This window comes from Gopherus flavomarginatus, chromosome 3, assembly GCF_025201925.1.
Source record: "Gopherus flavomarginatus isolate rGopFla2 chromosome 3, rGopFla2.mat.asm, whole genome shotgun sequence".
NCBI classification, from domain to species: domain Eukaryota; kingdom Metazoa; phylum Chordata; order Testudines; family Testudinidae; genus Gopherus; species Gopherus flavomarginatus.
The window spans coordinates 165,491,712-165,506,215 of record NC_066619.1 but is presented as its reverse complement, the minus strand read 5'-3'; the positions used below and the strand labels follow the sequence as shown (position 1 = coordinate 165,506,215).

The 14,504-nt window shown below is 39.7% G+C and overlaps 1 protein-coding gene across 1 annotated transcript in view; it reads right to left on the bottom strand.

Annotated features, from left to right (window-relative positions):
- GRID2 (glutamate ionotropic receptor delta type subunit 2) overlaps positions 1-14,504 on the bottom strand; it is a 1,109,147-nt gene that overhangs the window by 254,325 nt on the left and 840,318 nt on the right. Inside the window, exon 9 of the mRNA XM_050944015.1 lies at positions 11,499-11,600. Coding sequence (XP_050799972.1) covers positions 11,499-11,600 — 102 coding nt within the window. The remainder of the gene's footprint in view (positions 1-11,498; positions 11,601-14,504) is intronic.

Here is a 14,504-nt window from a genome sequence, read left to right as displayed (position 1 = left end):
AAGTAGCTTAAATTGTGTTTCTGCTGGAGAAAGTTTCTTTCTATTGTTTATAGTTAAAATACCCTGTAACTTTTTACCATCTAAAGGGCAGAGATAAACCTTTTACTTTTTTCTTTCTTTTTTAATTAAAAGTTTGCTTTTAAGACTTGTTTGAGTTTTCTCCTAGTTAAGGTTCAAGGGAATTGGTGGGGAGAAGGGAAGGATAAATTTTCTCTTTGTGTTAGATTCACGCAGCTTGAATCTGTATGGCCTTTGGGTGAGGGGGAAGGTAACACTCCTCTCGGTGTGGTGATTCAAGAAGTTGAATCAGGCGATCTCCTAGTGTTCCCAGGGCGGGAAGGAGCTAGGAGGAAGAAGGGAGGGGGAAGGGAATGGTTTATTTCCCTTTGTTGTGAGACTCAAGGAATTTGGGTCTTGGGACCCCCAGGGAAGGTTTTTGGGGGAGACCAGAGTCTATCAGGCGCTCTACTCTAAGTCCTGATTGGTGGCAGCCTATCAGATCTAAGCTGGTAATTAAGCTTAGGGGAATTCATGCTAGTACCCATATTTTGGATGCTAAGGTCCAGAATTGGGAATTATACTTGACATGAAGACAGACCTGTTTATCAACATATTAATAACCAGCCTGTTATTAGCTTTCATATGACACCTCACAAGGCATATTCTATACAATTATCATTGCAGGAGTGTGCAGGGTGTGAATACAGGCGTGCATAGAGTCACAAGGAAAACTGATGGAAAGTGGAGTGACTTGCTTCCAAGAAACAAAACTAGTAAGTAGTTGGGTTAGAAACTGACTCAGGTCTTCCAGTTCCCATTCTCCTTTTCTATGGACGGTAGCTCATTTATAGTGTCTGAGTATGTCATTATATAGGCCTAAATAATTCAGGCTTTTTAATATAATGGAAACAGGTTTTTTTAAAAAACAACTTTTCTATCACTAGATAAGGTATGATTGATTTGAGCAGACTTTCCCAAAGGAAGAATGTCCAGTGATTATGGCACTAGCTTAGGACTTGAGACGGGAAGCTTCAAGTCCTTGTACTGCCATAGATTTCGTGTGTGACTTTGGGAAAATCAGTCTCCCACCTGCAAAATGGGGATAATGGCACTTCTCTATCTCACATGGGTCCTGTAAGGTTAAACACATTAGAGATTGTGAAATCCTTAGGCAATGGGGCCATATAAATATAAACAATATCTATAAAAGGAAATACTGCTATAACTAGTAATACTTTGCATATCTGTAAAAAGGTAAAGTAAACTTTGATACTGCAGCCATTGCGCCAAAAGCAAATAGTTCATTTTAATATTTAATTGTAAATGATACAGCCTCTCTTAGTGCAAGAGATACTCAATCCTGCCATTCTGTCTGCCTACTCTATTATCCTCCTTAAATTATAAATTGCCAAACCCTATTTTTCTAAATATATACAATCAGATGATACATTCATAAAAAAAGATAGTTTATACTTGATCTCCTAAATGTCCAGCCATCCTCTGAACCTGATATTAGGATTCCAGTTTCCAGGTAGGAAAAGCAGCATGGTCAGAGAAAGTTCCATTCCAGCTGACTGTCTCCTAAGAGGTAGTGAATCTTATAATGTGTATTTCATACAGAATGACAGCTTCCATCTCAAGGACTTGTGTAACTAGAAAGAATAGCAAACAGCCAGCCCACTGTATCATGTATCAATCTTCATGATGTGTTTATTTCACTGGTGGATGAATAAAATCATCTACCAGTGTCAATATAAATTACAGACATTTCACTGAACATTTTTCTTCATGTGTTTGGTTTAAAAAAAAAATCTTCCTGTCCAATCTTCTAAAATGGACATGAACAGCTGAGAGAGAAACATCAAGAAAAGTGGGGATTTGTTGCTATCTTGGGAATTTTGTATTTTTCACAACTAAAGATGAAGAATCGTCCCAAGACCAATTTTAAAACTCCTCTAAAGTATTTCCAAAATAGTTCTTCTGCAACATATGTATATACAGATTGTGTGACGCTGTGACATAGTGTGTGTAGTCCGTCGGTTCAACAATGACATTTTCATGCCCTCTCTTTTTGTGGATTCTGGAGAGACTCTGAAGTCCAAGGTGTGACACGCTTGTCAGGAGCAGATCGGGCAGATAAAGTCATTGGTGAGTGTCTTGGTAGCTATAGCTATATATAAGCTTTTCCCTTGCAGCTAACAATTGATTATTTCTGTCCTCTTCAAAGACTTGGAAAGCTCTGAGCGTTGTGTGTTGCCCTGCTGATCTATTTAATGCAGCCTTCTCAAGATCATCCGGTTTTATTGCACAACAGTGTGTGCTGTTCTTGATGCTGTCCTTGCAGCGCTTTCTGGGGTGGCTTTGATTCCGATTTCCTTGTGCCAAGTCTCCATAGAAAATTTTTCTGGAGAGTCGATATTCAGGCATCCTAATGATGTGTCCAGCCCAGCGTAGTTGGGCTTTTATCAGCAGGGCCTCAATGCTTATGGCATTTGACTTTGGGAGAACCTCCAGGCTGGTAATTTTGTCCTGCCTGTGGATCCCCATATTGGTGTGCAGAGATCGCATATGGAAGGCCTCTAGCTGTTTGATATGCCATTTTTATAGTGTCCATGTCTCACAGCCCTTGAGGAGAGATTTGAGCACAAAAGCATTTTAAAGTTTTATTTTTGTTGAGAGGGTAATTGTTGTGAAATTTCAGGATATTGTTACATAGCTTTCCTAATGACTGAGAAGCTTTCTGCATTCTGTTCGTGATCTCTTTGTCAACAGATCCATCATTGGAGATGTTGCTGCCAAGACAAGTAAAACTGTCAACTTGCTTTAGTTGGATTCCACTAATAGATATGTTAGAAGATATAGCATGGAGCGGTGAAGATGATCAATGCAACGTCACAGTTTTCTCCAGGCTGATTGTGAGGCCAAACAATTTTGATGCTTCAGCAAAGCGATCTATGATGCACTGGAGATCTCCCTGTGTTAGTGCTAGGAAGACACAATCATTCACAAAGAGTGCTTCTCTTAGGCCACGTCCACACTACAGAGTAAAATCAAAATTAATAAAATCGATTTTATAAAACAGATTTTATAAAATCGATTTTACGCGTCCACACTAGGGCACATTACTTCGGTGGTGTGCGTCCACGGTTCCAGGCTACCATCGATTTCCGGAGCGGTGCACTCTGGGTAGCTCAGTAAAAGAATGGGACCAATAACTTCGATTTCCGTCCACACTAACCCTAAATCGATATAGTAATATCGATTTTAGGGTTACTCCTCTCGTTGAGCAGGAGTACAGAAATAGATTTTAAGACCCTTTAAAATCGATTTTAAGTGCCTTGTAGTGTGGACGGGTACAGCGTTAAATCGATTTAACGCTGTTTAAATCGATTTAATGCTGTAGTGTGGACCAGGCCTCTGTAGTAGTTCTGTTACTTTTGTTTTTGCTTTAAGCCTTGCAAGACTGAAGACTCAGCTGTCATGTCTGTATCTAATGTACAGGACTCTGTTAATCCCATTTGTAGCATGGTTGAGAACTTGGGTGAAGAAGCGGTTGAACAGTACAGGGGCAAGGACACAGTCTTGTCTGACTCCCTTTGAAATGGGAAAGGAGTCAGTGAGATTTCCATTTAAAAGTACCTGACCTTGCATCCCCTCATGAAATAAACAAATGATCTTTACCAGTTTTGGTGGGCAACCAAGTTTGTGGAAGACATAGGATAAAGGTTTTATTGGTACTTGTTTGGGTTATCAACATAACAGACTTGTTACTTTCATGCCATCCCAAGCTCATGCACTGAAAACCTTTATACCGCACCATCAAATAATCCATACATTCCCCCCATGCATACACTTCACTATCTTTTGACTAATAGATGCATTTTACAATTACAGAACATGTTTGAGAGAGGTCTCACCCCTACCACAAGCAGTATCATCAATTCATAGTGGTGTGTGATTGCCAGTCATGCTGATAACATGTATATATCACTCAACATGTGTTTCATAAATGCCACATATCTTAAAGAAAATAAACATTTATAAATTTTTAGGCACCAAACCCACATGTGTTTAGACGGTATATGGGGGCATGGTGAGCAAAGATGAAGGGAGGTAGGTGCATGTGGGAATGAAGGTGGATGTGGATAGAGGGCAGCATTTTATGGAGAAACCATGGAGAAAAAAAGAAGGGTTTTGCCAACACGGGGTAAAGTGTGTGTGTAGGGGGGGGAGGACATAAGCTTTTATGCCTTTATTATAGAATACTGTAATAATTGTAATAAACATTTTATCCCAATCTCCCCTAAAGCATTCAGCATTTTTTCTTGCTCCATTGCTCTTTGTTTCAGATTCCTTCACTGTTTTTGTCCCATGATTTCTCACTCTACATCATTTCTCATTGTTTGTTCTCCTAGATATGCTTAAATACTTGATTATTTCTTCTTTTTATCCTTCTTTGAAGGAACTTTTGTTATTTTGTGTAACTTGGTGGTGGAGGTTAAATCCTGAAGATAGTCTCAGCTTTTGAAACAGGGACATGGCTTCCTACCTTACTTTGTTTTCTTTTCTCTGTCTGAATGCCACATATCTATAAAAAAATAAAAATTTATAAATGTTTTATGTGCCAAACCTGCAAGTGCAAAAAGGTGCCTGAAAAGGTGGACTATCTGCCATTATCTTATCCATGAAAGCTCTGACTACTTCATGGTTTTTAATAACAGGGCCACTCGGGGGGGGGGGGGGGGCAATTGGGGCAATTTGCCCCAGGCCCCGGGCTCCGCAGAGGCCCCCATGAGAATATAGTATTCTATAATATTGCAACTTTTTTTTATGGAAGGGGCCCCCGAAATTGCTTTACCCCATGCCCCCTGAATCCTCTGGGTGGCCCTGTTTAAAAATATGCATCATGTACACTTCTGTGTTTAATCCTGTGAAACAAGTATCGTACTCTCTCTCACCTAAGGATATTCTCCAAGATGTTGATTATACCTTTTGCTACCCTGCTCCTTAACTCTGCCGATTGCTCTTTCAACACACAGTTCTTCCCGTTCACAATCAGCTTGAAGATGGAAAGCCACTCAAATACTGCCTCATCTCTTTCACACCTGTGTAACCCAATGGTCTGTTTTCTTTTTAGTTCCTGCAGAGTTATTCAATCCATACCTAATTAACATGTTTAATAAGTAACAGGAAATGATACATAGATATGTATTGCAACAAACCATTCTGTATCTCTAGTTACTATTTTTTTTCCTTGTTCCTGCCTGCATTTTCAAGTTAACCTAGTACTGAACATATCTAACTCCAGTGTGTACTTATAATCGGTTTCTATAAAATTATAAGTATAAACCACCACCATTGTATAGTTGTAGTTATGAAATATGCATTCTCCAGACAAGGCCACTGTACTCTTTATCCATGTTACAATACCTTAAAGAAGGGGTTCTCAATCTTTTTCATAACATGGACTACACCTTTACTTTAGAGCGATCATCATGTGGGCACCTCCCCTCCCATTCATTAACATATGAGTTACATCCCATCCCATTCCTGACTGTCTAACATCTCTGTGACAAGTTCAGCAACTGATTACATGAAAAAGTGCCATTTAGAGAACACAATGTATTTTAGTTGACTTTAAATGCAGATTAGTGAGGAAAAGAAGCCAGAACTACCAAGTGGTTTATGGACCACAGTTTGGATCATCTGAATTAAATTACATGTGTAGTAAGAGGAGGCCCTGAGATATAAACCTCGGTATCAGAGGCCCGGTATGAGGCCTAAGGCCTGAACTAAAGTAATGGTCAAGACTTTGCTAACATAAAGCAAAGTTAAGCTGTGAGCCAGGGGCAGGGCCTGCTCACAGAAGCTGGCAAGGAAAGAGCTGATGCTGCAAAAAGAGACATACCTAAAAGGTACTGGACACCAGATATCAGAACATTTGCATAATTGTAACTCCACATAGATAACAAGGAACAAGCTGACCCATCCCAATGACGGGGCCAAAAAGGTAATATGATGGATAGAGTTTTGTTCGAACCAAGATGTACAAGGTGAGAGGTGGCACCTTACAACATAGAGGGGTTGTACCTTGCTACGTAGAAGGGTTGCACCTGAATACATCAGGAGTGACGTGTAACTTGTTTGTACCTGTGTATAAGAATGCATCCCTGGGGCGGTGTCTTTGTGCAGCCTAGGGGGCAGTGGAAAGTCCCACCACTGACTGAGCTAAGTCCATTGCCAGGGGGCACATACTCGTAGTATGTCCTGTAGAGTAAAATCTAGAGGGAACTATCATTGTGCTTCATTTGACAATAAACCTGGCTGAAGTGCCTTCGTACCTTACCTCTGTGGTCATTGGAGGTCCTCATTATTAAATTACCTATTTACTCCCACAGGGGAAAAATCCTTAAAATGGAACTAAGGCTATTAATACATTTTTATGAACTATACAAGTAGCTATTTATTCCACAGAATTTAGGAGTTCTACAGAGACACTGTACATTAGATATAACTTCCAGAAGATCTGTCAAGGAAATAATAAAATGCACAAGGGTCCTTCTAATATACACAGAAATTAAAAAATCTGACCACTAAGTAAAAATAGTCCTAGATATTTGTTTTGTGAGAGAGAACTAATGTCTAAAACAAGTTTGAAGTTAATATATCAAGCTGTATTTGAGTTATGCCATATATGATACATTTCAGAAATTTGTCAAAGCCCTGTAATTCAACAGCAATTTCTCTAGCTAAGCTGAAACTTTTACTTGGGTGGTGATGGCAAGAGGTGATGGGGGAAGATCTGAGCAGAACTCACTCACGAGCTGCAAGACAGAAAGTAACTTTGTTCAGAGAGCTGGAGGGAGTGGGGCTGATCAGGATCAGAATGAAAAAATGTGTTAGAGTCTTAACTAGGGAGGCATGTAGAAGGTGAACTATCATCAACAGTGCCACTTAGTGGTCAGGGGTGTGTGGCAGGTCACCTCTCCATTGTAAATATAGTCCTGTCCTTCAGTGCCCCCCAAGGGATTCCAATCCTTTCCTTTAGCACAGGGACTTGGGATCTGGGCATTCCCAGGCTGGGTTCTCCCCCAGGGTGAAGGCTCCTGTTGTGGTCATCATGTCTTCTTGAAGTAGGCAGAGGAGCCCAGGCCCACTCTCTCCACTGGGCTCCAGTCAAGGGCCCAATGGTGGACAGCTACGCTCTGCATCTTGGGGTGCTATGCAGCTGCCTCCCTAAACCACTTCCTACCCAAGTCTCCTTCTCCCTACAGAGTAGATCAAAGAATCTCAAATAAAGTCTCTGACCTGCACACTCAGTCACCAGCCTCTTCTTTGTAGGTTTGCTCAGGTCTGCATTGTCTGGTCTCGGGCAATGAGCTCCTGAGCAGCACTTTCCCCTCCAGAGCTCAGAGCAGTGCTCTGCTCTCCCGTTCCACTGCCTGCCACCCTCTGAAGTTCTCCACTTCCAGTTTTAAGTCCTGTTTCCAGCACGTGCAGGCTTTGCAGGTAGGCTACCTGGGCCCAGAGCTGTTCTTTAACCCCTTGTGCTCCAGTATGGGGTTTGTATACCCTATCACAGGTGACTACTGTGGCTTTTTTTCCATAATAAAACACAAAAGGTGAAATCCTGCCTCTTTTGAAAGCAATGACAAAGCTCCCATTGATTTCAGTGGAGCCAGGATTTCATCCAATGAACTTGCCTCAAAAGGGAAATGTTATTATTAGAGTACACTGCATAGTAGAGGCCTGCATGGGACTATTTTTTAATCCCAGTCCTACCCGCTCCTGCTATTATGGCAGCAGGTCCTGTGGGACTCTCAGATCCCAATCAGCCATAGGGCTCTACATTAGTCCTATGTAGAGCTCTGCTGCATAGTGACACAAGTACATTCAGGGAAATAGATTTGTATCTGCATCAATACTTTCTATGATGAGTATATCATGTGAGGGAAGAGATTATTAGATGGGTGGAGGGGTAATGGGATACTTGTAGCTCTGCTGCTTGATAACTGCTATATTTTAGGAATTTGTCCTAATTATAAATAATTTTCAGAATGATATTTTATGAATAAAAAGGACTGTCCGGGTGCATTTTTATTAACCTTGCACTTACAATTACATTTGCATATTCCACTATTTTTCCCATCTTTAATCTAATCTTCTTCTAATCCACGAACCCTCTCAGGAGAACCTTCTAATTATGATTGTTTTATCTACATGTAATCACTTTATCTTTTTTTCTGGTTTATTAATCATAAAAACTGCAAGTGCAAATGGGAGAATAATGAGACCAGGTATTATTAGCCATATCTGAGTAACTTTAACTGGTTCTAAGGTGGAACTATTCTTTTTTGTAATACACCTCTACCCCGATATAACGCAGTCCTCCGGAGACAAAAAATCTCACCGGGTTATAGGTGAGACCGTGTTATATCAAACTTGCTTTGCCCCCCCGTTCCTTGTTCCCTGATCACCCCCTCCAGAGACTCCCGTCCCCAATTGCCCCCAGGACCCCACCCCTTACCCAACCCGCCTGCTCCCTGTCCCCTGACTGCTCCGACCCCTATCCACATTCCCCGCCCCTTGACAGGCACTCACCAGCAGCGGCTGGAAGCAGAGCAACATGGCCCCAGTCTTCTCCTCTCCACCACCTCCCAGCCGCAGCACTCTGCTTCCCGCCACCGGTGAGTGCGGGGAGGTTGGGGAAAGGACGCCCCCCATACTCACTGGCGGCGGGAAGTGGAGCGCCGCAGCTGGGAGCTGGCAGAGTAGAGGGGACTGGGGCCGGGCTGCTCCACTTCTTGCCATTGTTGAGTGTGGGGAGGCTGAGGAAAGAATGCTCTTCGCACTCACCTGTGGCAGGAAGCGGAGCACCACGGCTGGGAGCTGGCGGAGTGGAGCGGGCCGTTATGCCCAGTAAATGATGTGAACCAAAGATACTAACTGAGCTGAACCATGCTAAAATTAGTAACAAGCAACAGCCATGCCTGGAAACTGGGGCAGTGTGTGTGTGTGTGTGTGTGAGTGAGAGAGAGAATAATATTACAGATTAATTTTAATTCCCGGACACAATCAAGGCCAGATCCTGTGCAACTTTGCTTCCTCAAGCATATCCACTGACACACAAGAGTAAAACTTTGCAGGATCAGGCCCTAAATTTATAATGTCATCAACACAATTGGCAGCAACAACAGTAATTAGTCTAGAACTAAGTTAGACGAGGTAAGAGACGATGATAGAATGCTAGCACAGTTGCCATTATTGCATTTTCCATCTATTTTGCCCTTCTTTAGTTTTCCATTTTGTTGTCTGATTTATTTTTTCATCTTTTCTTTTCTACACCAAACTTTTGTATGTGAACAGAAAATAATTATATAAGAATGCCCTTTCCACCTCTTACAAATTCTAGAATTCAAGCAAAAATGGACCCATCAGCACAACTCATGTTTATCATCCAAACAGATGAAATATGTAATTGATTTCAATCAGAGTTGCAGATTCCTACCACCTCTGAAAATGAAGCCCTTATTTAGGTGCCCAACTTTAGGCACCCAACTTGAAAAATGTGTGTTTTGGTGTATAAAATACAATGAGCCTTAGATGGTACTTTGGGTCACACACCGCTTTGCAAGACTCGAACAATCAGACTGCATTGACCAACCATGCAAAGCCTTACTAATTCCTTAAAAGACAGAGGAAAGTCTTACTGTATAAAGGCAATGGGGATCATTTGTGTCTTCTTCACCCACTGCCTCTAGTTCATAGTCTTCATATAGAAAAAGACTCAATTAACAAAATGAGGGACTAATCAATTTGCATGAAGGCACAATTTAAATACTCTCAAGTTGCAGTTGTGTTTGGAAACATGTTGCTTTAAAAATAACACAAACACAAAATAGAAATTGCCCCCTGGATGCAAATATTAGCCAATGGTCTTTCTTTGTGTGGAGACTGTGGTGACGGAACTAAATCTTCCATGTGATGTGTTGCTGAACTTTAAATATCCTCCTTTTTTTGGCTTATACAAAACTATCACTGTCAGTAATTACTCTTTTTTCCCCACACCAGTGTCTAAGTTGCTAAATGTTCATAATATAATTGTTTGACAGAAGAATGCTCCCTGGCAAGCTAACTGAAATGATAACTAGGGATGAAAAAAAGACAAGATACTAATTTGAATTTTCTTTGATACAGAATGTTCGCTGAACATTTCTGTTGCAAGAAAATTATGTTGAATCTATTTAAGTTTATATCAAGCAAAGTACAAAGGCCATCCATTGCTGTTGTGATACTACTTTGAGGAATATCCAATTAGCATCAAAGTATAAAACATGTAAATACTACTTTGTCTTTTTATATCTATTCATTCTATTTTTTTTTAACCATGGTCGGATATATGATTCTTTTAAACAAAACAGACAATAGTAAAAGCACACGGGTCTACCATATTTATCTAAATCTAAAGGCTAGATTTCAACTTGTCATGGGATAAAACCCCAAAAAGCTAAATTTGTGTTTTAATTGTACCCCTAACTCACTGATATCACCCTCTAGCTTAGCCCAACTGAATTTTTTTCTGTACAAGGCAACATTTAGAAGGGAAATAACAGAAACCCACCCTTCTAACTTCATTTATAAATAAATGTCCAAATCCTCACTCATGACCAAGAAGCGGGTACAACTGGGAGGAGGTAGTGACTACAAAGGTGGCTTAAAATAACCTTTTTACTTGCCCTGAATCTTGGGCCAGTCCCAGCTTTGAATAGCCACACAAGGTTGAAACATCTCAAGCAGAGAACACTGCTCACACTCCTTTTTCTATTTAAGTGGCCAGGAGGGTGCATGGCACAGAAGCCTCTATGCGGGCTCTGTGCCACCAAATTGTCTCCCTATTTGGGTATCACCCTTCCTTGGCCAGCTTCAGGCCCTTCCTTTGATCCAGCAGCCTGACACGCAGTGGCCACAGCCAAGGGGAGAATTTGGCCCAGGGAACCCTGAGAGGAAGGTTATTTCACTGTATTAACATAATTCACCCTAAGCCAATCTTTAATATTTTCTGAGTGCAGTAATTTGTGTCAAACTGCACTCAGACTGGCATAGTAATCGGAAGGCAGCTATATCTTATACATCATTTAGAGTTTTAGTTAGGAAACCTTAGCTGGTAGGCAAGTTTTTGTTGCTCTTTTGAGTTAACACAGGTTGATTGTATAACTTACTATGTGTCTATGGAAGAAACAGCTTTTAATGTCTTTAATTTCAACTTTGAAATGAACTTTATTGGTAAAATAATTATTTTGAGGAAAATTCCCATTGATCCAGTATTGCCAAGGAGAAACTCAATTCTGTGACAGTTGACTATGTTTCAGTTTCATTTTAAACTGTGTAATTTATTTTCAAAATCTTTTTTAGTGACTCTTAGTCAATAACCTATTAGTGGAAAGCAAGAAGGAGAAAAGTAGCATTCCTCTAAATGGAAAACACTCAGAATCTCTTACCAGCACAGTCACCACACGCAGAACCACCCCACGCATGTTGTTCTCCAGTTTTCTGTCTGTTAGTGACCCATTCAGACCAGTGAGAGGATTCCAGCAGCCAAGCTGAAAAATAAAATATAATTTGTCACCTCATTGTCCATAACATTGTCAGTCATTCCTGTTATGGAGCTTTAAATGGGAGCAAGAGAAAACCTTCCAGAAAAAACGGAATAGAAAGTCAAAAGGGGGTTTGCCCAGAGATTCATCTTTAAAATGCAAATTAGGAATATCAGTTTTTGCTCCTAAATACCATGTGCAGTGTATGACATCATCCAGGACAGTGGAGAATTTTTATTGCTTTAGAAGGGTGAGGATTTCTGAATTAACGAAGAACTTTTAAAATGTGAGATGGCTATAACAATACCTACACCTCACTTCCAGTGATACGCTAATTGGGAAAATAATAGCTAACATAATTCTAGCATGTTGTTTGCTCTAGCACATGTTTTCTAGCGGAACTTTGAGGAAAAGAGTTATATTAGCTTTAATTAAACCGCATATTGTTCACTGATAAAGAAACAGTTACTATATTTAACTAAGCTAAAAGCCTCACTTAAAAGTGATTCAGGGAAAGATCATCTGACGGGCAAACTATGGAGGATCTGTAATAGATGATGCAGAAAAAGAAAGAATATTTGCTTACTTTGTATAAATAATTAAATATTCATTAGATATTAATACCCTTCTCCTTGGGATTTCCACCGGCTACCATAAGCTTCTGGGAATACATTTCTTAGATGCCTAACTCTTTCCATACAATGCACGGGGAGCCAGGGCGTCTAACTTGGGCTGCAAATTCCACTGTGCAGGAGGGCACATAGGAGTTAGGTATTGCAACACCTAATTCCCCTTTGTAGCTCTAGCCTCTAGTCAATATCTTTAAGATTTAGGTTTTTCCATACCTTCCTGGACTGAGAACATGCTCGGGAGTTTTATCTTTGACTTCAAAGGGAGCAGAGTTAGGGCAATGCTGAGAAATCTGTGTTGATGTGCCCTTACTATTACATTCAGCATATTTCTTTATGGTCTCCCAACACCATTACCTTTCTGGTAAGCTTCACCAAGCAATCTGATTCAGTTGAAAACCATATCTGTTAAACTACATTACTAGTCACAGCACAATGAAGGGTCTTAGTTCAAAATATTTACCTAGATATATACATTTTGTAGTAAGATGAATCATTACCACCTTACAGTGTTAATACAACCAATCATTTGATAAAGCCTGCATTTTCTTTACTAAAATATTTTAGAAAATGGTGCCAATTGCTAGGTTCAACTGTAAAAACACATTAAATTCATTCAGTGATATGTCATTCTTAGTTATATAAAGAAATTAATTAGAACTTAGAGCCAATTAGCATATCCAAATGTGCTGAAAGTCTAATTATCACAGATATTGTACTCTTGCCGAATATAAATCCCTATGACATTTGAGAAGAGCCTTTGTTCCCTTCTGAGGTCAGCTAAAGTCCATTTTTAATTATGTTCATTAATGTGTACATTTTGTTTATAATTAACTTTACAGCTCAATCCTTTCTAGCATTTTTTTAAAACAATACCGCTATGAACTAAATAATGGAAGTTTAATCATAACTCTCTTTTTCCTGTTTAAAAGGTACATTTTGTTTTCAATTATGCTTATTTAATTTTCAATTCAATTATTCCTTTTATGCAGTACAGTCATGCCCAAGACATATGAACAGACCCTTGCTAAACTAAACTTGATGTTAATTTCAGGGATGGCATTGCTGAAATTAGGTGAAAATCAATCAACTTTTTTATTGTTGACAATTTGAATGTGTCTTTGCAGCAGGAGTGACCATATCTATAGCTGAAACAGAAAGGTACATTACCAATCTCTGAGCATCCTGCATATATTTCCCTTCAGTTATGCCACTGGCCACACCAGTTTCAAAAAACATTTATTGTGTCCTCACCTGCTTTTCTTAAATACTGCTCTTTCCTTGTTATACAGTTAAAATGACAGCATAAGTCAACATTTTATTAAGCAATACAGCAATTTTATGTTAATTCTGGGTTGATCTGTATAGCAACAGAGGATGTCAATATATGGTTGATGGGAAATGCTGTCTAAATGCAGTATTCATCTTTGGCATCTCGAGATGGATTTTGTGATTTGAAGTGCTTCACACCTTAGATGTTGTTTCTTTCATTTATTTTCTTGACAAGTGTCATTCTGGTACACATTTGGAGATAGAATGATGAAAGTTTTAAACTTGTCAGTTTTCACTTCATTTATGATGTATTTTTGATCATGAGCCTTGTAACTCAGTTCCTTTTCCTGTTGTTACTTCTGCAATGCTAATATTTCTTTTATTTCACTGTCAGTGTTGATCACTTCTCTTTCTCTCAGGGGCCATTTCCACATCTTCAAGAATTCTTTCCTCTGTGGGTTGCCAGTTGTGGAAGGTCTGTGATTATCAATCTTCTTAGATTAGTTAAAATGTATCATTTTGCAATTTCAGGACACTGACTGATAAGAAACTTGGAACACAATCAAATGTGCAACACCATTCACTATGGAATCTCATGTTCTGCCTGTTCATCTTCTCTGCCACCTCCATGGCCATATACAGAACACAAATATTTCTTAAGACACCAGTGAATTCTAATGGATAGGCTTAGGGAGATTAATAATCTTTTGGCACAAAGCATCAACTCAAGTCTACTGATATAAATCCGTTTTGTGACCACATTGTGTGATCATCATAAATAAAAAATACAATAAAAATAACCCGATAATAGTAATGTATTACTTTAATGTAGTGCATGTCATTCTAACAGATCTTCAAGTGCTCTACAAACTTTGAGAGAGATAAAAATACCTACGAATCACTTAATCCAACACTTCAGCTACCGTCTGAGGTTAAATATGGCATGCACATCAACACTACACAATACTTTAGGGTGGGACACAATTAATAGAAGCTGCAGGAGGAATTT